Consider the following 25850-nt stretch of genomic DNA (forward strand, 5'->3'; position numbering starts at 1 on the left):
TATACAGGTAAACTGGGTCGTTTTTCATAAGGTCTTCTCGTCTGCTATTAACAGCTAATACACAAGTAGTTTGCAAGTGAATACTGACGATACAGTTTACTAACATGATGGTATATCCCTCTCAGGATCCTTAGGAAACCTAAAAAAAAAAGACAGCTGTGGCGTATTCTTCCTGTGTTGCTGCAATTTATTGCACTACAAACGCTTGTAAAAAACCATTGTAGAAATCAAAATAAACAACCACTGTTCGCTTTCACGATCTCGCCGAACTCACAGTCTAATTTACTGGCCGCTTGGGACGGTGCTGGCGAAATAGGCAACAAAATAGAGGCGAAGTGTCGCGACTGTTATGTTAGACTGTGGTTGTACTGTGATGATACTTTGTTGTGTTTGTACATCTTTGGAGTGTTTAACAAATATGGCGTTAGAAGCGTGGAGACCAATGCTCACGTGGTTGTGTTGTTGTTGTTTGTGAGTAGTGTCCGTGTTGACAGTTAGTAATGACACAGTAGTAACTAACGTGTGCCGCCTGTATTTAGCTAGAAGACTTTTCTTACTGTAATTCGAAATGGAAACAGAACAATCGGCGTTGGATAAGAAAAAAGTACATCGAGAACGACATGCAGGTGAGAAACAAAATTCAGTTGCATGCAATAACATAAAATTATATTGTCATGAGATATCTCTTGGGGGTGGTTGTTGGTCTCACACGCGTGATTAACTATACAAATGGCAGTGGGAGCACAATTGCGCTTAACGGAAGAACTACAGCAAAACTGCCCAAATGAGAGCCAAGAGTAATGATGTTGGGTAAGAGGTGTTTGTAATTACTCTAAAGACATGTATTTTTGTATAGAGTTAAATAACACATGGCAAATTTTGTCGAATACTTAATTGGATCTCTAACAGGCATTGGATTGAAAAATTGATGACATTAAAAAAGCTGTAAATACAAATAACACATCTGACGAAAATGGATTGATATCCTTGCAGGCGTCTTATGTTTTTGCAGTTAGATGTTGGTGGAAAAAATCAAGATTTTTGACGGGCCCTATTCTTTACTTTAACCAAATCGAGTTCATTTACAGCAACTACACGAGGAAAAGAAAGAGAATGGGCATAACGCATACTAGGAACTGAATATCTGATTGATGCTTCTGCATCTCCTGGTATATAGACTATCTTCCCAACTGTCAGAAAACAGTGAGTGACACTGTGATAATAATACTCACTTACTTACCCATTGGTGTAAAATGTCGGCCATGTGGCGAAGTTTGCCATACTCTACAATAACACCCCTTGATAAAGCCATATATTTCGTAGATACATTTTCATTTATATTACATCTCATTTCTAGTGTACAAGATTAGCGTATTTACTGGACTACTGGCTTCAACTGAGCAAAGCTGCACAGTGGTTAGTACATTTCAAATCCCTGTCCAGTCACAAGATTTAAGTTTTCCGTGATTGCCCAGAAGTGCCCCAGGCAAATTCCAGGATGGTTCCTTTGAAAAGACTACATTTATTTTCTTCCCCATCCTTTCATAATCCAAGAATTTTCACTGTCTGTAATGACCTCGTTTTTGATGATATCTTAAACTCTAATCTTCCTTTCTTCCTGGCTCTTGGCTGATTCCATGTAAACTAGTCCATGAGTTCTCACTGATCCATTTCAGATTTAGTGTAAGTCTATAAGTTTGCTAAACAATCTAATGAAGATTTACAAACTTTTTGTCAAATTTTAATACTTGGTAAGTAGGAGCATCCTAAGTTATGGGTGCTAAAATGTGATGTTTTGCTGTGGCAAAATGTCAATGAAGCTGAAATTGCTTGTTCTCTTGTTGTAGGCCTAGTAGGTTTAAGACCTTGTTGCCTAATAGCCTGTGTATCTGTCAAATTTTATTGCTGTTGGGTTCATTGTTTTTTAGATAGATGGGAGTAATGCAAAGATACAGAGCTTTTAAACCCTTGTATGTTAAAAGAAATCTCTCTCTCTCTCTCTCTCTCTCTCTCTCTCTCTCTCTCTCTCTCTCTCTCTCTAAGTTTGTGTGTAGTATATCAGTATGTCTGTGAGAAGCACCAAAATATTCTGAATTTACCTTGTAGTTAAGTTTTCATGGCAAGAAGTGTGTTGAATATGACATGAATGTATACAATCAGATAAATGTGTCACCATACCTTTTATTTCACATTCACATTTGTTGGATTCAGCAAATTACTGCCAGATATACCTTCTGACCTATGCTAGACTTTGGACAATGCTATATATCAGTTTCTCATCACAACCAAAAATGCAAGGTAGGACCACTATTAAACTCTAGCCCATAACTGCATTAACTACCATTAGAAAAAAAAAAAAATTGTTTCTTAGTCTACAGAATATCAGTTTTCCATGCTTCCTTTCTTTTTCATCAAGAACTACAATTCTGTGTGTTAAAGAGAAATATTAAACCTATCAAAACCAGCTGCCATTATGCCATAAAATTGGTCATGAACCACTCACCAAAGTTAAATGTTGATAAATTAAGTTTATGTGCCATAGTAAGAGTTATAGTTGTTGTCAACACATTGGTCCAAACTTTTTAATGGCCGAACATAACATTATGTTGTTATATCTACAACCAATGTAAATATTGTGGGTCAGTCAGCATGCACATGTGTATATGTTCTTGCATGTGATTAGATATGTCATTTAATTTGCAACATATCAAATATCAAAGTGGATTGTGTCTGAAGGTGACTAGTCTCTCGTGTACAAGCCTCTTCGTCTCTGCAGAACTATTGAAATCTTCATCCATGTGAGACTTCTCACTGCATTCGAGCCATGTCTCTCACAACAGTTTTAATGCCTCACACTTTCCTCCATTACCAAATTGATGATTTCTACATGCATAAAGATGTGTCCTATCGGTCAATCCCTTCTGTTTAGCCAAGCTGTGAAGAAGGAAAAAAAAAAAAAAAAATTATATATATATATATATACATATATATATATATATATGATTTGTTTCAGCATCCCATCTTACCTATAGGATTCTTCTGCAGCACTGTATTTCAGAATTTACTATATAGTAAATATGCACTTTGTGAAAGGAGAAAGAAATGAACCAAGCTCTTCCTTTACAGCTGTGTCGAATCCACAGCCTCCAGGCCACATGTGGATGTGGCCCACAGCAACTATCAGTGGAGCCTAAAAATTGAGCATCTATCACATAATTGTTAAAAAAAGAAAGGAATACAAAATTCAATTTATGTAAAAACTAAATATTTTTGATTTTAAACTCCTTCCACATGATGCTACTCCCTCATTGCTCCATACCTTTTTTTTTTTTTTTTTTTTTTTTTTTTTTTTTTTTTTTTTTTTTCCTCCCTCCGTGATTATCAGTGTTAAGCAAATGGGTATTGTGTGTTATGCAGTATGTATGGTCCAGGTAAGGTAAAATGTTGGACATCACTGTAGTAAAGATTGTTACAGCTACAGATGAATTCATCACATGGTGCCAGTGCATCAACGAAATACAACAGAAAAGACAGATGAAAAAGGTGTGATTGGCTCCTGAATAAGGGTCCCTATGGCAATTATGGAAGACCACCATCATCTTACCTCTCTTGTGTGCCAGGTTGTGGAAGAAGAGGTACAGCATTTTATGCAACCACAACTGTCATATCAAGAAAGAAAGAGTCAGCAGCCATGAATGTTGACCTGATATGTCCGCTAGTAAAAAATAAAAGTTGAAGAGGTGTCTCAATCATCAGCACCTATCTCCAACCCAAGACGAAGCGCCAGGAATAATGGATTTGGCTATGCCAGACTTCATGCCGCAAACACAGCACCTGACAAATGCACATACAACTAACTCCTTCACCAAGTATAATGCCCCTCAGATGAACTAACATTTTAAGGACAGCATGCCATTATGTTGTCGCTGTGCTTGCTCTGGACATGTGCTCTACTGTGTAGAAAGGAGACGAATTTATGGTGACCAGATGTCAAATACGACAACAGTTCCTTTTGCATCAGCCAATTGCAGCTGATTATAGCCGACATGGTGGACAACGCACATCACCGTAACCTGGATGAGATCACTCCCCAACACTCAGTAACAATTCCCTGTTGCCACATAGGGATACAGATGACTCAACTAGCTGCCAAATTCAGGAAAACTAAGTGAGGTGACCATCAATGGAAGTGAGGCAGCTACAAATGAAAATCCTCCAGAGATTACAGTCACATGGCCATCAAGAAATCTCACTGGCTACATCATCAGTGGCAAGTCTATCCAGGTGCTAGTTGACTTGGGAGCTTCTTTTTTTTTGTATTGTCGAATGCTTATTATTGTTAGCTAGAGAAAACTATGTTCTGGGATTCGAAAGCAGTGGTGTTGAAAGTCTTAAATGGAAAATATGTCCAATCGACAGGAACATGTTTGTGAGAATGACTGACTATCAATGACAGAACACAGCTATTTGAATTTGTTGTTTTATTAGGATGTAGTTGTAATGTTATTCCTCACATTGGACCGCTACCAGGTGTCATATACAACCATAGACGGTGGCCGACCATCACTCCAGATTGAAGGAGCTATTTCAACAAACGCAGTACGAAGAAAGACTGCTCTCAGCCGGTGCTTGCTGTTGAAGATGATGTTATTCCACAATAATCAGAAAGACGAATTCCCATCACCAATCTAGATATTCAGATAACTTTTGAAGCTTTTTTTGATTTCAGGAAGTTATTCAGGCTCATTAAAGAAATCTACATGCCAGTGATGATCTTTCGTGTAATAGGTTTTCAAGGAGAACTTTGGATGAGTAATTGTCATAAACAGCCACAAATCATCCATTGAGGTATGTGCATAGGGATAGCCAAACAACTCCAGGAATGATTGCTTTAATGCCGTTGGTAAAGAATCATGCTCTGTCACCACTACAGACAATGCTAGGAAGCAGTCCACTATCTACTTTCTCTCTCTCTCTCTCTCTCTCTCTCTCTCTCTCTCTCTCTCTCTCTCTCTCTCTATCTCTCTCTCTCTCTCCCTCCCCCCCCCCCCCCCTCCTCCTTCCTCAGGGGCCTCACAGTTCTTTTGTGAGTTCGTGCATGGTGCACGTGGGGCCACGAGCTATTGCAGCCAATTCTCCCTTCCCTGGCTCCATCAGCTTGCCCTCTCTTTACTATTCTCGACGCCCCCCCCCCCCTCCCCCCCCCACCTCCCTGACGCGTCTCAGGCTGGAAGACACCAACCACCACTCGGCCACAAGATGCACCTCAAGATTGTCTGCTCTCTTTCATTTCCAGATCTTGCAGACGCCTGTACTTCCTCTGTACCCTTCCCTCATCCACCTCCAAAAGAGAAGAAATGTAAGTCTCAAGACAAGTCCCCCTTCTTTCCCTGGTGCTCCCAGAGTTGCCATCTCCTCCCTGGCAACCTGAATCTGACATCTTATTTATGTATGTCGTCCCATCCTTGTTGGTCACGACCACTGACTGAGTGACATGACCTCCTCCTTGGCTTCTTAATGTCTAATCTGGACTCTCACCACACAACCATCCAGTAGATTGCAATGGATACTATCATCATTTAACAGACATACAATCTCTTGTCTCTTCCTAGACTGTGTTCTGTCTTGTTTTTCAAGAAATGCACTTCCTTGATGTCCTCTCTCTCCAACATTTCTTGGTTATCAGATGTTTGCCTGAACCGTGCCGGCCCTGGTGTAGCATATGGTGGTGTCTGCATTTGGTTCACTCCGATGTCATTATTGACTGGATCCCCCTACGCACCAACCTGGAAGCAATAGTGGTTAGAGTACAAATGACTGGGCAATTTCTATCTCCCTCCAAGTAGGTCACTTCCTTACATTGAACTGTCTACCTTGATCCAGCAACTCCCACCCATTTCTCCTCTGTGGCGACTTTAGTGCATACCATCCACAGTGTGGGAGTGCTACTTCAACGGGTGGGGTCTCCCAATTGACCAACTTATTATGGTCATTGATTTATGTCTCCACAACGATGGTTCCCCTACCTACTTCAGTGCCGCTGATGGCATCTTTACTGCTATCAATCTCACAATATCCTCCCTTGCTCTCGTGGCTTCCTCATCCCATGATGACCTTTGTGACAGTGACCACTTTCTGATGATCCTATTGTTCCCCTGCTGCCGTCAGGCAGGGAGGCCTCCATATTGGGCATTCTGCAGGGCCAATTGGCCTTTATATATGTCTGCTGTGCACTTCAACACCTGCCCCTCAAATTCCATTGGGTGTGGTTGTGCAAGGCATCTCTGTCACCATTTTTCTTGCTGTTGGCACTGCTGTCCCCATATCCACAGGTCCCCCTCATCGTTGACCAGTATCACGGTGGACAAAGGATGTAGCAGTCACTGTCCAGGACTGCCAACGGACGCTGCAACAATTTAAACAACATCCTCCTCAGACTAACCTCCTCGCTTTTAACCGTCTCCATGCTAAGGCTTATTACTTTACCAAGCAGAGTAAAAAGAAATGCTGGGAGCGCTGTTTCCTCCCTAGGAATCTATGCCTCTTCATCGCAGGTTTGGTACAAGCTCCATAGCCTTCTGGTCTGCCATTGACAGTCAACTGTCCAGGCTCTTAACCTTCGAGGTGCTTTGTGCACTGAGCCATTGGTCCTTGCAGAACACCTTGTGCTGTTGGATAAGCAGCTGCCAGCAGCAAGTTGCATACTCTTAGCTCACTTATTTGTTACATAGTTTAATTCTTAATTTCTTTGCGTGTTTTTGGGCACTTGGCATTGTTTAATTCATAAATTTCGGGCGTATCGTAGTACTTGAGAGTTGTAGCATCGCATTTTAGTACCTGAATAGTGTAAAATTGCGTAGTCTCCTTCTGCTGCCGAGCAGTGTGTTAGCAGTGCGCAAGTAGCAGCATTACTACATTTACTAGGCAATCTTGTATTTTAATAACTGTTTAAATTTTGTGTCGAATTGTTTGTGCTCTGTGTAGATTAGTTCAGATGTTCTATGCACAACACTATTCAGCATGGATAGGGACTGTGACTGCTGTGTTCTGGTCTTACGTTAAATCAGTAAGTGGCTCGAAACAGCATATCCAGACACTCTGGGATGAAGATGACATTGAAACAGAGGATGACATGCGTAAAGCTGAAACACCTTTTTCCAAAGCTGTTTCACAGATGAAGACCACACTGCAGTTCCTTCTCTAAATCCTCGCACAAATGAAAAAATGGCTGACATTGAAATAAGTGTCCAAGGAATAGAAAAGCAACTGAAATCACTCAACAGAGGAAAGTCCACTAGATCTGACGGGATACCAATTCGATTCTACACAGAGTACGTGAAAGAACTTGCCCCCCTTCTAACAGCCATGTACCGCAAGTCTCTAGAGGAACGGAAGGTTCCAAATGATTGGAAAAGAGCACAGGTAGTTCCAGTCTTCAAAAAGGGTCGTCGAGGAGATGGGCAAAACTATAGGCCTATATCTCTGACATAGATCTGTTGTAGAATTTTAGAACATGTTTTTTGCTTGTGTATCATGTCATTTCTGGAAACCCAGAATCTACTCTGTAGGAATCAACATGGATTCCAGAAACAGCGATTGTGTGACACCCAACTTGCTTTATTTGTTCATGAGACCCAGAAAGTATTAGATACAGGCTCCCAGACAGATGCCATTTTCCTTGACTTCCGGAAGGCATTCGATACAGTTCCGCACTGTCTCCTGATAAACAAAGTAAGAGCCTATGGAATATCAGACCAGCTGTGCGGCTGGATTGAAGAGTTTTTAGCAAACAGAACACAGCATGTTGTTCTCAACGGAGAGACGTCTACAGGCGTTAAAGTAATTTCTGGCGTGCCACAGGAGAGTGTTATGGGACCAGGGGACGGATGACCTCCGATGTTAAGTCCCATAGTGCTCAGAGCCATTTTGTTATGGTACCATTGCTTTTCACAATGTATATAAACTACCTAGTAGATAGTGTCGGAAGTTCCATGCGGCTTTTTGCACCAGGGGACTGTTCATGTAAATAAAGCTCTGGATCGAGGTGTACTGTGGGTCGATGACAAAAATGCACAAACTGCATTTTGAAGGGAGAAAACTGAAAGCCATGGGAGGTAGCTCACACAGAGGGCCATCGGATGGCGCCTTGGAGCCAGCGCTCAGCAGATTCTACTGAGTGGGAGCTGCAGCAGACGCAAAAACCATTGACATACAATGCTGGGGTAACTACAGGCCCAACAGAGGTTACAAGCCCATTGATGGCTATGAGGAAGTGTGTGACACTTACCACAGAACCGTGTGGGATACCGTTCTCCTGAATCTGACGGGTGCTGAGTGAAGTGCCAACTTGAACTTGGGAGAATCAGTGAGATAAAAACACGCGGATAAAAATCGGAATGGTGCCACGGAAGCTCCAGACATTGAGGGTCACTAAAATGCGATCGCGCCAAGCCATGTCATATGCATTATGTAGGTCAAAGAAGACCACGACAAGGTGCCGGTGGTTAGAAAAGTCTGTTGGATGGCGGCTTCCAATGTCAGTAAATGGTCATTTGGAGATCGTCCTGCCTGGAAACCACGCTGATACAGGGACAAAAGACCCAGAGATTCAAGTACCCAAAATAATCTGAAGCTGACCATCCCCTCAAGTAGTTTACAAAATTCATTCATCAGGCTAATCGGATGGCAGCTGTTGAGAGATTTTGGATTCTTCCTGGGCTTAAGGGCGGGGATAACTATACTGTCTCCCATTGTGACGAAAAAGCACCTGTGAGCCAAATGCACAAATGCAGTTGAAGACCATGAGTAGATGTTGACCGTGGGGAATGTCAAAGTGTTAGACCATCTGGTTGTGGATGGAATCTGGGCGTGGAAGAAGCAGGAGCCTGCAAGAATTCCCATTTATTGAAGAGTTAATTATAGGGTTCAGCTTCGTGGGAGTTGAAACAGAGAGCAGGCTGTTCAACACGGTATTTCTGCCGGAGACAGGTAGCAGGATAGGAAGAGGAGGCCGACACAGTTGCACAGTGTGTCTACATCTACATTTATACTCCGCAAGCCACCCAATGGTGTGTGGCAGAAGGCACTTTACGTGCCACTGTCATGACCTCCCTTTCCTGCTCCAGTCGCGTATGGTTCGGGGGAAGAACGACTGCCAGAAAGCCTCTGTGTGCGCTCGAATATCTCTAATTTTACATGTGTGATCTCCTCGGGAGGTATAAGTAGGGGGAAGCAATATATTCGATACCTCATCAAGAAACGCATGCTGTCAAAACCTGGACAGCAGGCTACACTGCGTTGCAGAGCGCCTCTCTTGCAGAGTCTGCCACTTGAGTTTGTTGAACATCTCCGTAACGCTATCATGGTTACCAAATAACCCTGTGATGAAACATGCCGCTCTTCTTTGGATCTTCTCTATCTCCTCTGTCAACCCGACCTGGTACAGATCCCACACTGATGAGCAATACTCAAGTATAGGTCAAACGAGCGTTTTGTAAGCCACCTCCTTTGTTGATGGACTACATTTACTAAGGACTCTCTCAATGAATCTCAACCTGGCACCCACCTTACCAACAATTAATTTTATATTGTAATTCCACTTCAAATTGTTCCGCACGCATACTCCCAGATATTTAACAGAAGTAACTGCTACCAGTGTTTGTTCCACTATCATATAATCATACAATAAAGGATGATTCTTTCTATGTATTCGCAATACATTACATTTGTCTATGTTTAGGATCAGTTGCCACTCCTTGCGCCAAATGCCTATCTGCTGCAGATCTTCCTGCATTTCGCTGCTATTTTCTAATTCTGCAACTTCCCTGTAAGCAATCTCTTTTTGTAAACTGATTGCAATTCCCCAGTATTCTGCAGTAAACAGAAGTTTACCATTTACTTTACCCATTACTGAAATCTATGTGATCATTTCATTTCATATTCCTGCAAAGTGTTACACCTAGGTATTTGTATAGGTTCACTGATTCCAGCAGTGACTCATTGATATTATTGTCGTAGAATACTACATTCTTTTGTTTTGTAAAGTGCAAAATTTTACATTTCTGAACATTTAGAGTGAGTTGCCAATCTCTGCACCATGTTGAAATCTCATCATGTTATGTCTGAATATTTATACAGCTTCACTCAGATAGTACTTCATTATAGGTAACTGCATTATCTGCAAAAAGGCTGATTTTACTATTAATATTGTCTGCAAGGTCTTTAATATACAGCATGGCCAGCAAGGGTCCCATAACACTCCCCTGGGGTACACCTGTAGTTACATCTACATCTGATGATGACTCTCCATACAAGATAACATGCTGTGTCCTCCTTACCAGAAAGTCCTCAATCCAGTCAAAAATTTCACTCCGTATCCCATATGATCGTACTTTTGACAATAAGCGTAGGTGCTCTATTGAGCCAAATGTGTTTTGGAAATTAAGGAACACTGGATTTACCTGGTTGCCTTGATCCACAACTTTGATAATGCCATGTGCGAAAAGTGTGATTATATATGAAGTTAGTATTTGTTCCCTAAAGAACAGATACCATTGATGACCGTGCAGCTTCTCTAGAATGAAATGATAATTTAATTGGCACCCTAACTGCAAACAGGTCTGCTTGCACTTAGGGTGTCGATTTAATTATCTTTTCAGAAAAGTGTGAGTTGGGCTTCACTTGATCGATGTTTCCAAAACGTGTGCTGGTTGGCACTGAGGAGGCCATTCTGTTCAAGATACTTCATTATGTTTGAGCTAATATGTTCTAAGATTCTATGACAGACCGATATCAAGGCTACTGGACAACAGTTTTGTGGATCACTTCTGCTACCCTTCTTGTAGATAGGTGATTTGCTATGAAATAAATTATACATCCAAAACACTCATACCGGTAACTTATGAAAATATTGTTTTGTAAGTGTCCAAACATTCTCAGATTAACCTGTTTCTCATGTAATTGTACAATGAAATTAGAGAATAGTAGTTTTGAAAGTTCTCAAAAATTTAAAAGAGCACAATTTAGTTTAAGCCTACAGTTGATGTTAACAGTACAAGTTCATCACGGCACTCGCCAAGACTTGAAATTTCACAATGTCGTTATCAGGAGAAAGAAAACTGGCGTTCTACGGATCGGAGCGTGGAATGTCAGATCCCTTAATCGGGCAGGTAGGTTAGAAAATTTAAAAAGGGAAATGGATAGGTTAAAGTTAGATATAGTGGGAATTAGTGAAGTTCGGTGGCAGGAGGAACAAGACTTCTGGTCAGGTGACTACAGGGTTATAAACACAAAATCAAATAGGGGTAATGCAGGAGTAGGTTTAATAATGAATAGGAAAATAGGAATGCGGGTAAGCTACTACAAACAGCATAGTGAACGCATTATTGTGACCAAGATAGATACGAAGCCCACACCTACTACAGTAGTACAAGTTTATATGCCAACTAGCTCTGCAGATGATGAAGAAATTGAAGAAATGTACGATGAAATAAAAGAAATTATTCAGATAGTGAAGGGAGACGAAAATTTAATAGTAATGGGTGACTGGAATTCGAGTGTAGGAAAAGGGAGAGAAGGAAACATAGTAGGTGAATATGGATTGGGGCTAAGAAATGAAAGAGGAAGCCGCCTAGTAGAATTTTGCACAGAGCACAACTTAATCATAGCTAACACTTGGTTTAAGAATCACGAAAGAAGGTTGTATACGTGGAAGAACCCTGGAGATACTAAAAGGTATCAGATAGATTATATAATGGTAAGACAGAGATTTAGGAACCAGGTTTTAAGTTGTAAGACATTTCCAGGGGCAGATGTGGACTCTGACCACAATCTATTGGTTATGACCTGTAGATTAAAACTGAAGAAACTGCAAAAATGTGGGAAATTAAGGAGATGGGACCTGGATAAACTGAAAGAACCAGAGGTTGTACAGAGTTTCAGAGAGAGCATAAGGGAACAATTGACAGGAATAGGGGAAAGAAATACAGTAGAAGAAGAATGGGTAGCTCTGAGGGATGTAGTAGTGAAGGCAGCAGAGGATAAAGTAGGTACAAAGACGAGGGCTGCTAGAAATCCTTGGGTAACAGAAGAAATATTGAATTTAATTGATGAAAGGAGAAAATATAAAAATGCAGTAAATGAAGCAGGCAAAAAGGAATACAAACGTCTCAAAAATGAGATCGACAGGAAGTGCAAAATGGCTAAACAGGGATGGCTAGAGGACAAATGTAAGGATGTAGAAGCTTATCTCACTAGGGGTAAGATAGATATTGCCTACAGGAAAATTAAAGAGACCTTTGGAGAGAAGAGAACCACGTGTATGAATATCAAGAGCTCAGATGGCAGCCCAGTTCTAAGCAAAGAAGGGAAGGCAGAAAGGTGGAAGGAGTATATAGAAGGTTTATACAAGAGCGATGTACTTGAGGACAATATTCTGGAAATAGAAGAGGATGTAGATGAAGACGAAATGGGAGATACGATACTGCGTGAAGAGTTTGACAGAGCACTGAAAGACCTGAGTCGAAACAAGGCCCCCGGAGTAGACAACATTCCATTAGAACTACTGACGGCCTTGGGAGAGCCAGTAATGACAAAACTCTACCAGCTGGTGAGCAAGATGTATGAGACAGTCGAAATACCCTCAGACTTCAAGAAGAATATAATAATTCCAATCCCAAAGAAAGCAGGTGCTGACAGATGTGAAAATTACCGAACTATCAGTTTAATAAGCCACGGCTGCAAAATACTAACGCGAATTCTTTACAGACGAATGGAAAAACTGATAGATGCAGACCTCGGGGAAGATCAGTTTGGATTCCGTAGAAATGTTGGAACACGTGAGGCAATACTGACCTTACGACTTATCTTAGAAGAAAGATTAAGAAAAGGCAAACCTACGTTTCTAGCATTTGTAGACTTAGAGAAAGCTTTTGACAATGTTGACTGGAATACTCTTTTTCAAATTCTAAAGGTGGCAGGGGTAAAATACAGGGAGCGAAAGGCTATTTATAATTTGTACAGAAACCAGATGGCAGTAATAAGAGTCGAGGGGCATGAAAGGGAAGCAGTGGTTGGGAAAGGAGTGAGACAGGGTTGTAGCCTCTCCCCGATGTTATTCAATCTGTATATTGAGCAAGCAGTAAAGGAAACAAAAGAAAAATTTGGAGTAGGTATTAAAATTCATGGAGACGAAGTAAAAACTTTGAGGTTCGCCGATGACATTGTAATTCTGTCAGAGACGGCAAAGGACTTGGAACAGCAGTTGAACGGAATGGACAGTGTCTTGAAAGAAGGATATAAGATGAACATTAACAAAAGCAAAACGAGGATAATGGAATGTAGTCAAATTAAATCGGGTGATGCTGAGGGAATTAGATTAGGAAATGAGACACTTCAAGTAGTAAAGGAGTTTTGCTATTTAGGAAGTAAAATAACTGATGATGGTCGAAGTAGAGAGGATATAAAATGTAGACTGGCAACGGCAAGGAAAGCGTTTCTGAAGAAGAGAAATTTGTTAACATCGAATATAGATTTATGTATCAGGAAGTCGTTTCTGAAAGTATTTGTTTGGAGTGTAGCCATGTATGGAAGTGAAACATGGACGATAATTAGTTTGGACAAGAAGAGAATAGAAGCTTTCGAAATGTGGTGCTACAGAAGAATACTGAAGATAAGGTGGATAGATCACGTAACTAATGAGGAGGTATTGAATAGGATTGGGGAGAAGAGAAGTTTGTGGCACAACTTGACTAGAAGAAGGGATCGGTTGGTAGGACATGTTTTGAGGCATCAAGGGATCACAAATTTAGCATTGGAGGGCAGCGTGGAGGGTAAAAATCGTAGAGGGAGACCGAGAGATGAGTACACCAAGCAGATTCAGAAGGATGTAGGTTGCAGTAGGTACTGGGAGATGAAGCAGCTTGCACAGGATAGAGTAGCATGGAGAGCTGCATCAAACCAGTCTCAGGACTGAAGACAACAACAACAACAACAACATCACAATACAAATGGGTATTGAAACAGTCAGTGAAAGATTATGCAGGAATGATGTGAACACTAAAATATGTGAATCTAGAACTTTAAATCGGTACATAATCTTAAACTCAAGTTCTCACTCAAGGGGAAAGCACGGATTTTAGACTTAGCAGAGGGGAGATCCAGCATAAAGCCATAGAAGACCTGATTCCAATCAATAAACAGAGCATGGTATAAGAAGAACTGTAGTCTGATGGTGTGAAAATGGTTGATCATCATTTAAGCTCATCTATGACCATATATCCTGAATGATTTCTTTGACACTATGGTATCTCGTCACCTGGGATTTGTTAAGGTTCTGGACAGCCACAGGCGGAGGTGTCACTAACCAAGTTTCTACACTGCTCGATTAGGCATTATATGAACCACTCTAAGAAATGCCAGAGACGGAAGTATGTGCGGCAGTACCAGTGGAGCATGTGGAACCAATCCCACCCATATTTTGTAGAAGTATTGACATTTCAGTTGTCGCTTGTTAAAAATGGTAAGGGAAAGTCCTTCATTGAAGCTAAAAAGTGGAAGAAATGAAGGTAACACCTCAGTGATTAACTGAGGCATTGAGATGTTGACAGGCACAGAGACAAGGCTGAAGATGTTGCTAAGCCTTCAGACAAATCATCCATCAGAACAAACAGAATACTCACAATCACTGTTGTTAAAAATAATATATTCTCTAGTGGCATTAATAGAATTCTTTCAAAGTTTGATAAAATATTGTCCAGTTCCTGTAAACTGTCACTGAGCATAGTGGCAGAGAAACTAAGACACTTGGTTCATATCCGGACTGTTCACAGTAGATTCCTTCCCTTGTACTTACCCACTGTGAGGCAGTGTTCTTGTTGAATGCTTTTGTGGGTGGCGACCTGCACCACTGACAGTCATTTGTCTGTTATGTTGACTGATGTCAGCTTTCAGCACCACCGTGTGTTGCATGCTTCTGACAGTGCTAACTACATTGCTGGTCATTAAAATTGCAAGGTGAAATTCAACAAATGCCAAACTGACAGGAAGTGTATTACATGACTGGATATGCAAATGATTAGCATTTCTGCGCAACTACATAAAGTGGAGAGGGGTAATTCCATTTTAATTCCATATTTAAGGGAGATTATGCAGCAATTTCTCATTTGGGAACTCTATTTCAGTGATGTTTGTTTGTGAGACGATAATGTATCGTCTTGTGAAATAATGAGAAGCATCTACCGGCAAGAGTTGGAATTCAAAAGCAACAGGATTGTAGAGTGTTGAGACTATCGTTTATCATTCAGTGTCACTGACAATCCCACAGCAGTACCCAAATATGGAATTAATGGGTGCAGAAGAGCCATATTTGCTGCCTCCGTCTGTGGAGGCTCAGAGGAGAATGAACATTGCCAGATTGCATTTGTTGTCATTAAATTTATCCAACATTTGTCATGATGGTATGCGGTTCCACAGGATACAAAAAATTATCTTCTCTGGCTTGCATAGCCAGTACTTTGAACAGCTGTCATTTTAAGTATCTGACACATGATAAGGTCAGCTATGCCCTATCATTGAGGCCTAGTGATGTTATCTTTCAGGAAGATAACACAAGACTGCAGGTTGTCTGTGCTGTTCTGACATGTCTCAATTCAGAGGTTGTGTGAATGTTGTCCTGGCCAGCATATTCTCCAGATAACATCTAGTCGGGGGTTGCCAAGAGACTGACATGCCACCACTTGCAAGTCACTACATTTAAAGCAACATGGAATGATGTTCGTCAGGGCTGTCCATGGCATACCAAACTGCACATGAGCCCCATGTGCGGGCTGAGGCTTGTCCTGCCTTGACTTCGATCAGTCCTCCTCAGAACTACCTGGCATGGCATGACATTTCTTTTAATATTGTGGTGCAGCGTTTTTCATTCGGCTTGCCTCTCTTCAGTTCATGGTATGAAGATGTTTGTAGGTCCAGTGGCTGTTTGTGAAAAAGAGGCATTCTAGCTATCAATCATCACGAACCTTTAAAAATGAGTGACAGAACACAGCAGCGAGAACTCTCAAATATCTATTAAGCAGTAGTGTAATCAATGGGTACTGCCCGTTCTCTGTAGAACAGTGTTACACCACTACATAGAAAGAATTTTAAGATATAGTTGACAATGAAAGAGCAAAAAATTACAACGATAATAGACAGAATTCATTGTTCTATACATCAAGAAGCTCTTTGAGCTAAACTTGCAGGCATGGAGTACAGAAGGAATTGGTGATATGAATAGTAAAATTTCTGAATTCACATGCACTATTCCACTGTCAGTTCCAACAGTTTTCAGTGGAATTGAACAGAGAGTGTGGAGGCTTTATATATTACTGCAGAGATTGTTGGTTAACTAAAGGGGCTTGTCTGGAATGAGTTTTCGATTTAAAACCTACTATTGTTGAAATTATGAAGAAAAAAGGAGTGCAGTAATGAAAATTAGAGCATCTAGTGTAGATTACAGACCTCTCATTTTAAATTTCATTGTCATTAAAGAAAACACAAGGTTTGAATTCTGGCCTGAATTATCATTTGTGTTTACTTATGTCTCTTTGTGTTTAACTTCGGACTCTTTATTAAAATTGCAAAGAAGGAGAATGGCTGCCTAGTGTTGATATCCAGGAGACAGTTTGGAAGTACTGTCGATAGAAGCAAAGTAAGTAATCGTAATCTTAAGTTTTCCCACCCACCTCAGTCCCACGTTTGGCCTTAATGACCTGCACTTTCCTTTCTTAGTGAAGGACCATGTATTTCTGAAGGTAGGATTACTTAAAGAAGATGACGTCTTCTTCGCTTTTAGCTGTAGCGGTTTTCTTACTGAAAGTGAGCATATCATTAAAAAAAATATAAGATCGTTGGAGTAGTATTACAAGAAGTTAGTAAAATGTTTCTATTGGTAGTAATTGAAATTCCACTTCCTTAAGATAAATACTTATCATGATGAACATCATTTCTTGGTCATTGTAATTTCATGTTCAAGAAAATGTATGAAATCCAACCATTGTGATCTTGAAAGAGTATTGTCATCAATTTATCGTTTCATGTGGCAGGTTGCTTCTTTTGATGCGATGATCCTCATTGCCCCAGTAGCATTGACTGCCTTTTTCTCAGGATGAAAATGAAACTGCCAGATTTTAGTACACTTGAAATGTTTCTGCAAACCCCAAAAACTCTGTATAAGATTACCGAATTTGTTTTTCTTCTGATTTGCATTACCTTCTTGTCAAGAGTCAGAAACCATTAAGCACACTGTTCTCCATGTCCTAATTATTCAGTTATCATTAACACAGATCCTTTTACCACACCTGAGTACTCTGTAATCTGACCTATTTGCGGTGCCTCTGTCATTATGGATTACTTCACAAATGATTGATACATTTTCATCAGTTGTGACTGTTGATTTATTTAAATGTGCATGTCACTGGATACTGTAATCTCTATGCTGAAACCTCTGAAGCCGAAAAACGGGAGGAAGAAAATATTTTTAAGGCTGGTAATAGAAATTACCCCCCATGACCATAGATTTGCCGTTGGTGGGGAGGCTTGCGTGCCTCAGTGATACAGATAGCTGTACCATAGGTGCAACGACAACGGAGGGGTATCTGTTGAGAGGCCAGGCAAACGTGTGGTTCCTGAAGAAGGGCAACAGTCTGGATGATTGACTGATCTGGCCTTGTAACACCAAAACGGCCTTGCTATGCTGGTACTGCGAACGGCTGAAAGCAAGGAGAAACTACAGCTGTAATTTTTCCCGAGGGCATGCAGCTTTACTTTATGGTTAAATGATGATGGCGTCCTCTTGAGTAAAATATTCCGGTGGTAAAATAGTCCCCCATTCAGATCTCTGGGTGGGGACTACTCAAGAGGACATTGTTATCAGGAGAAAGAAAACTGGTGTTACACGGATCGGAGCGTGGAATGTCAGATCCATTAAATCGGGCAGGTAAGTTAGAAAATTTAAAAAGGGAAATGGATAGGTTGAAGTTAGATATAGTGGGAATTAGCTAAGTTTGGTGGCAGGAGGAACAAGACTTCTGGTCAGGTGACTACAGGGTTGTAAACACAAAGTAATGCAGGAGTAGGTTTAATAATGAATAGGAAAATAGGAATGCAGGTAAGCTACTACAAACAGCATAGTGAATGCATTATTGTGGCCAAGATAGATACGAAGCCCACACCTACTACAGTAGTACAAGTTTACATACCAACTAGCTCTGCAGATGACAAAGAAATTGAAGAAATGTATGATGAGATAAAAGAAATTATTTAAATAGTGAAGGGTGACAAAAATTTAATAGTCTTGGATGACTGGAATTTGATAGTAGGAAAAGGAAGAGATGGAAATGTAGTAGTTGATTATGTATTGGGGATAAGAAATGACAGAGGAAGCCGCCTGGTGGAATTTTGCACAGAGCGTAACTTAATCATAGCTAACACTTGGTTCAAGAATCATAAAAGAAGGTTTATACATGGAAGAAGCCTGGAGATACTGACAGGTTTCAGATAGATTATATAATGGTAAGACAGAGATTTAGGAACCAGGTTTTAAATTGTAAGACATTTCCAGGGGCAGATGTGGACTCTGACCACAATCTATTGGTTATGAACTGTAGATTAAAACTGAAGGAACCGCAAAAAGGTGGGAATTTAAGGAGATGGGACCTGGATAAACTGACTAAACCAGAGGTTGTGCAGATTTTCAGGGACAGCATAAGGGAACAATTGACAAGAATGGGGGTAGGAAATACAGTAGAAGAAGAATGGGTAGCTTTGAGGGATGAAAGTAGTGAAGGCTGCAGAGGATAAAATAGGTAAAAAGACGAGGTCTAATAGAAATCCTTGGGTAACAGAAGAAATATTTAATTTAATTGATGAAAGGAGAAAATATAAAAATGCAGTAAATGAATCAGGCAAAAAGGAGTACAAACGACTCAAAAATGAGATTGACAGGAAGTGCAAAATGGCTAAGCAGGGATGGCTAGAGGACAAATGTAAGGATGCAGAGGCTTATCTCACTAGGGGTAAGATAGATACTGCCTACAGGAAAATGAAAAAGACCTTTGGAGAAAAGAGAACCACTTGTGTGAATATCGAGAGCTCAGATGGAAAACCAGTTCCAAGCAAAGAAGGGAAAGCAGAAATGTGGAAGAAGTATATAGAGGGTCTATACAAGGGCGAGGTACTTGAGGACAATATTAGGGAAATGGAAGAGGATGTAGATGAAGATGAAATGGGAGATCTAATACTGCGTAAAGAGTTTCACAGAGCACCTGAGTCGAAACAAGGCCCCGTAGTATACAACATTCCATTAGAACTACCGACGTCCTTGGGAGAGCCAGTCCTGACAAAACTCTACCATCTGCTGAGCAAGATGTATGAGACAGGCGAAATATCCTCAGACTTCAAGAAGAATATGGTAATTCCAATCCCAGAGAAAGCATGTGTTGACAGATGTGAAAATTACCGAACTATCAGTCTAATAAGTCACAGCTGCAAAATACTAAGGCGAATTCTTTACAGACAAATGGAAAAACTGGTAGAAGCTGACCTTGGGGAAGATCAGTTTGTATTCTGTAGAAATGTTGGAACGCGTGATGCAATACTGACCTTACGACTTATCTTAGAGGAAAGATTAAGGAAAGGCAAACCTACATTTCTAGCATTTGTAGACTTGGAGAAAGCCTTTGACAATGTTGACTGGAATACTCTCTTTCAAATTCTAAAGGTGGCCGGAGTAAAATACAGGGAACGAAAGGCTGTTTACAATTTGTACAGAAACCAGATGGCAGTTACAAGAGTCGAGGGGCATAAAAGGGAAGCAGTGGTTGGATAGAGAGTGAGACAGGATTGTAGCCTGTCCTTGATGTTATTCAATCTGTATATTGAGCAAACAGTAAAAGAAACAAAAGAAAAATTCGGATTAGGTATTAAAATCCATGGAGAAAAAATAAAAACTTTGAGGTTCAATGACGACATTTTAATTCTGTCAGAGACAGCAATGGACTTGGAAGAGCAGTTGAACGGAATGGACAGTGTCTTGAAAGGAGGGTATAAGATGAACATCAACAAAAGCAAAATGCGGATAATGGAATGTAGTCGAATCAAGTTGGGTGATGCTGAGGGAATTAGATTAGGAAATGAGACACTTAAAGTAGTAAAGGATTTTTGCTATTTGGGGAGGAAAATAACTGATGATGGTCCAAGTAGAGAGGATATAAAATGTAGACTGGCAATGGCAAGGAAAGCATTTCTGAAGAAGAGAAATTTATTAACATCGAGTATAGATTTAAGTGTCAGGATGTCGTTTTTTAAAGTATTTGTATGGAGTGTAGCCATGTATGGAAGTGAAACGTGGACGATAAATAGTTTAGACAAGAAGAGAATAGAAGCTTTTGAAATGTGGTGCTACAGGAGTATGCTGAAGATTAGATGGGTAGATCGCATAACTAATGAGTAGGTATTGAATAGAATTGGGGAGAAGAGTATTTTGTGGCACAACTTGACTAGAAGAAGGGATTGGTTGGTAGGGCATGTTCTGGGGCACCAGTTTAGTATTGGAGGGCAGCATGGAGAGTAAAAATCGTAGATGGAGACCAAGAGATGAATACACTAAGCAGATTCAGAAGGATGTGGGCTGCAGTGCGTACTGGGAGATGAAGCAGCTTGCACAGGATAGAGTAGCATGGAGAGCTGCATCAAACCAGTCTCAGGGCTGAAGACTACAACAACAACAATAAAAATTAATGCTTCTACCAATAAAATTTTCTTTTTCTTATGCTTATTGCTGTACTAAAGTGAACCGTGCATTACACTTTGACTAGTCTTCACATTTTGAATCTTTCCGCATTTGTCTTTCTGTACTTTAGTAAAGATGCTGATAATGGCATCAGCATCCAAAAACAAATCCATTACGTTATTAACATGTATTTATCATCATTCAGAACTGTTGCTTAATGTATCAAATATTCAGAGATTTGAACGTTTACTCTTAGAGAGAAATGATTTGTGGGCTACTTAATGACACTGTTCCTATTTTAGGTCGAAAGGCAGAGAAGAAGAAAGCAAAAAATAAACATGTTCAGGAACTTACTGATAAACAGAAGAATCCTAAGGCATTCACCTTCAACTCTGCTGTGCGTGCAGAAAGAAGGTTCAGAAGGTAAGTTGTTGCTTTTATTAAATAATAATTATTGATAATGAATTGTCAGATTGTTAGATACGGTCCAGTTTGTAGGAACATTGCCCCCCCCCCCCCCTCCCGTCCCAAATCATTCTGGTAGCGGCTTGCCCGGAAGTTTTGTATGCTCCTGTGTGTGTGTGTGTGTGTGTGTGTGTGTGTGTGTGTGTGTGTGTGTGTGTGTAAAAAAAGAAGTCAGTAGACTCAGTTGCTGCAAATGTCAAATATTTAATGTGGAATGATTTCATGAATCATACTGCAGGGAAGGCAGATTTCAGACTGAAGTTCATGAAAGGTTTCTAAGGAAATCTGTTTCATCTATGAAGAAGGTTGCTTATAAAATTTTCATCCACTCAGTTATTGTTTATAGTCTCGGCCAATGCCATTTTGAATAGAACAGATTCAGAATACTTTAAGGAGAGTTTCATGATCCAGCAGAGGCTTGTTGAGTCACAAAAATATTCAACCAACTCCAGTAGCGGAGAGCTCAAAATGTAAGTGGTGCATAATGTAAGGACTTGCTTTGCATAATATGTCAATTCATAAATAAAATGTGTGTAGGTTCCATGTTGATTCAAGTAACATATTTCTTCTTTGTACATCCCCAGGGTTATATATATCACTCACTCTTAACTGCTTTAGCAAAATCACAGAAAACATAATGAGTTATCTGGGTGGCTGGGCGAGGACATGAACTGTCATCTTCCCAAATATAAGTCTGATGTTTTACCACACCACTGCCTCAAGTGAACAAAGCCTCAGTAGATACTAGACAAGCTACCAAGGAATTAAAAATGCAGTATATCCAAGAGAATAAGAGTTACTCTGCCACGCTGTCTGATGAGTATGATATGCCAATAACTAGAGGCCTGTGCGGATGTGGATATCCGTGGATATATCTGCGGATATCCGCGGTATTTGTTACTTGGGATAAAATCGCGACAGGTGTGATTATCCGCGGGTCATCTGCGGATAATGAGCAAGGCATCTGCCCAGGACGTATGTTGCAGTGTTAGTTGAAAACTTCAAGTCTGTTGACATTCTTGGAATCTTGCAGGGCCCCGGTAGAGCGGATGTCTGTTGTCCTCAGTCCCTGGCTACGACTGACGTAGCTGTACCCAAGAGACCTGCACCTAATCCGTTTCCGCGACCGTGTCTTTTGTGTGGCCTGTGAAGTGCTCTTTGGGTGGCAAACCTGCCCACTGTCTACTATCAGATGGTTAGAGCGTCTGCCATGTAAGCAGGAGATCCAGGGTTCGAGTCCTGGTCGGGGCATGTCCGAATGAACAGATACCATCTTAGTATATATAAAAAGTAGTTACATTGTTGCAGAAATGGCACACTGACAATAACTATGTCATTACATATGATAATTCTAAGTACTACTGTCTATTACTATTAATTACTCTTTCAAAACTTAAATATATGCGGATTAATTGATGCGGTTGCGGATTAGGACCTTGCAGGTGCGGTGCGGATGTGGATTGCACTTTTCTTATCCGCGCAGACCTCTACCAATAACAGTTCCCAGATTTCTTACCACACTAATACATTACCACTTTTCAATCCTCCATCATTTATTAAATTTTGTCATATAACTCTTGAATTTTGCTTTATCAACTATTGTGTACGACACTCTGCCTACTGTCAGACACACATCAGTTTCTAGTAAAACCATTTCTAATGCTTTACTCCATTATCTATGTGTAAAAATTAGTAGAACTATTGGTTGACTTCCTCACTTCAGGGATGAAAGTTGCAATTCTCTGCCACTAGAGCGCTCCAAATTGTAGTGTGTAACATAACGCTATGTAACATAACTATACATAATGTAACTATGTGTGGGGAACTGAAAGCACGAATTTGAAAAGTTTGTCCAAGATAGAGCACCCTCTCCTTCAGCATGACAATGCCAGCATCTGCAACAACCCAATGCCTTGATTTCATTGTCATTGATCATTGTCCATACAGTCCCAACTTGGTTCCATCCAATTTTCATATGTTTCCAAAACATGAAGAACACCACCAAGGACTTACTTTTAATAGTGATGAAGTGGTGTGAGAAGAATTGAGGTTGTAGCTCTGTCAACGAGTCAAACTTTTTGCAGTGATAGTATGAACAAACTGACCTCTAATTAAGAGAAATGTGTTCGTCATCAGAATGACTATGTCTAGATCTAAATTTCTAGTCACAAAGAATAAAGATGTAGAAAGTTAATAAAGTTTGTATTGTTTAAAAAGATGTCTGAGATTTCACATAAAAATTTGGAGGCATTACTTTTTAGCACACCCTCATATTACATCAGAATATATTATACATAGGTGATCCAAGAACATCTGGATTGGTTGAGATTGGGAAGCTATGCAAGTTTATCGATTCAACTTCAATTATTTTGAGATTTCACTTTCTTATATTTTCAGTTGAGCACTTGTAATGTATTCACACATTTCTAAGTTAATGTTAGTGTCTAACACCTGAATGTGTTCATAGTTTTTCAGAATTACACCTGTATTACCACTATTTCTCCAAACCAGTGCAAATATTTTTTTTGTCATTTATTGCTTGTTTTATATGAATGTGAAATGAATTCTTACAGAAAACAAGATATCCAGACAAAGAAACAACATATACCTCTGGTAGATCGAGCACCATTGGAACCTCCACCAGTAGTTGTGGCAATAGTGGGACCACGTAAAGTTGGGAAGACCACACTTATGCATTGTCTTATTAAGCATTTTACCAAGCAGCCAATGACTGTTATCAAGGGACCAGTGACAATAGTTTCAGGTTTGTAGCTCTCTTCCTTTTATTTTTATCAGAACTGTACCTTTTACACATTTGCTACAAACATATTGTGACTATAATTGCATTTATAAGGGGCATTCAAATGAAACTCAGTCACTAGTGTAAAGTAATGGTGACAATTTTATTAACTAAAAAAATGTAGTTATACACCTTAAATGTACTCAAAAATAGTCCCCAAAACTGGTGGCACATTTATCCCATTGCAACACTAGCCAGTTGATTCCATCCTTGAAGAAGCTAGTAGGGTGCTGTCGGATCCAGGCCTGGACCCAGTCACACACTTTGCCAACCATTGCGAATCGATGTCTGCGAATAGCTTGTTTTAAAGGTCCAAACACATGAAAGTTACACAGTGAAAGGTCGGAACTGTACGGTGGATATTTCAGCATTTTCCACCAAAACTACTGCAATGTCGTCTTCACGGCATTGGCCGTGTATGGGTGGGCATTATCATGCAGAGGGATAACACCATTGGACAACATGCATTGGCATTTCAACTTGACGGCCCTTCTAAGGTCCTGTGAAGTGGCGTGATAACGTTGGGCATTAATGGTGGTTCGCCGTTCCAGGAACTCTACAAGCAGTGGGCCCTTCTGGCCGAAAAAAGGGCATCGTGACCTTAACAGAACTGGTGTGCGTGGCCTTTGATTTCTTTGGAGATGGTGAAGTTGCATGTTTTCACTGCTTGCTCTGACACTTGCTTTCTGGTTCAAAATGGTGACACTGTGTTTTGTCACCTGTGACAACACCCGATAGAAAGCCATATTCCTCCTCGTGATAATGTTGCAGATGTCTCAAAGACAATGCCATTAGAGTATTGTGCTGTTTGTCGGTCAGTTGGTGGGGAACCCACTGCGCACAGATTTTGGTGCATTATAGTGTGGGCAGTGCCCATGCTCATACCTGTAACTAATGGATCTCATCCGTGGTATTCTGCGGTTGTCCAAGACTAAAGCATTCACTTCCACAAGCATTTCCAGTGTGATGACACGATGAGCCTGTCCAGGACGAGCATCGTCGTCAAGTGACTCGCACCCATCAAGGAAGCACTTTAATAACCACACTGTACTCATTGTACACAGCTTTTATCTGTCGATACATTTCACGGCCTCCAATTCCCACCACCACCAAAAATCGAACAACTCCTCGTTATTCCTGTTTACTTGCCTGCCCATTTGGTAGTGGATGATAACTTGTGTGACCACCTTCTCTTCAGCGTGCTACATCAAACGCTGCACATGCGTCAGTCGCTCTACCATACAAGCTGTTACGTGGTGCCACCTTACGTGTAAGGCAAATATAGGTGCACTGACCAGGTTTCATTTGAATGAATGTCATAATAAACTAGGTTGTCCACATTGTGTGTGATGCATTAATTTTTATTGTTACTTGGCGATTATATGCCAAGACAAAGTATAATACTTTTTAAAATCAAACATTCAGTTTGCTAACATGATAAGTGACAAAAAAAGTTGAGAGACAGTGACAAGGAAAATTAGTGAAAAGTGAAAAACAGCAAAGCAACAGGTGTGTGTGAAATAACAAGTGGGACAAAAACAAGGTGGTGAGTGGGTAATTTATGGGATGTTAGTGCACTAAATTTTTGAACAAGTACACACATTTTTATTTTGGTAGTTGAAGAAATTGATGAGTATGGACTCTATTAGTCCTGCTTACTAAGTTGAGTAACTTTATTGTTTTTCTCATTATTTCTCTCCATCTTTATTATATGTCCACTTGATCACATTTTCTGTTGTTTCTATTTCAGTTGTCATCTTCTTATTTCTTATTCCTGGCTCATCAACGGCTTTTCCTGCCATATTGTTGCCTGCTCAG

The 25850-nt window shown here is 40.4% G+C and overlaps 1 protein-coding gene across 1 annotated transcript in view; it reads left to right on the forward strand.

The window, feature by feature from the left end:
• Positions 1–365: 365 nt before the first annotated feature.
• Positions 366–25850, forward strand: part of LOC126284495 (ribosome biogenesis protein BMS1 homolog) — a 98862-nt gene continuing 73377 nt past the window's right edge. The window contains exons 1-3 of the mRNA XM_049983459.1: positions 366–626; positions 21070–21190; positions 23806–23996. Of these exons, the coding sequence (XP_049839416.1) occupies positions 569–626; positions 21070–21190; positions 23806–23996 (370 nt within the window). The 5' untranslated portion in view covers positions 366–568. The remainder of the gene's footprint in view (positions 627–21069; positions 21191–23805; positions 23997–25850) is intronic.

This window comes from Schistocerca gregaria, chromosome 8, assembly GCF_023897955.1.
Source record: "Schistocerca gregaria isolate iqSchGreg1 chromosome 8, iqSchGreg1.2, whole genome shotgun sequence".
Taxonomy (NCBI): Eukaryota; Metazoa; Arthropoda; class Insecta; order Orthoptera; family Acrididae; genus Schistocerca; species Schistocerca gregaria.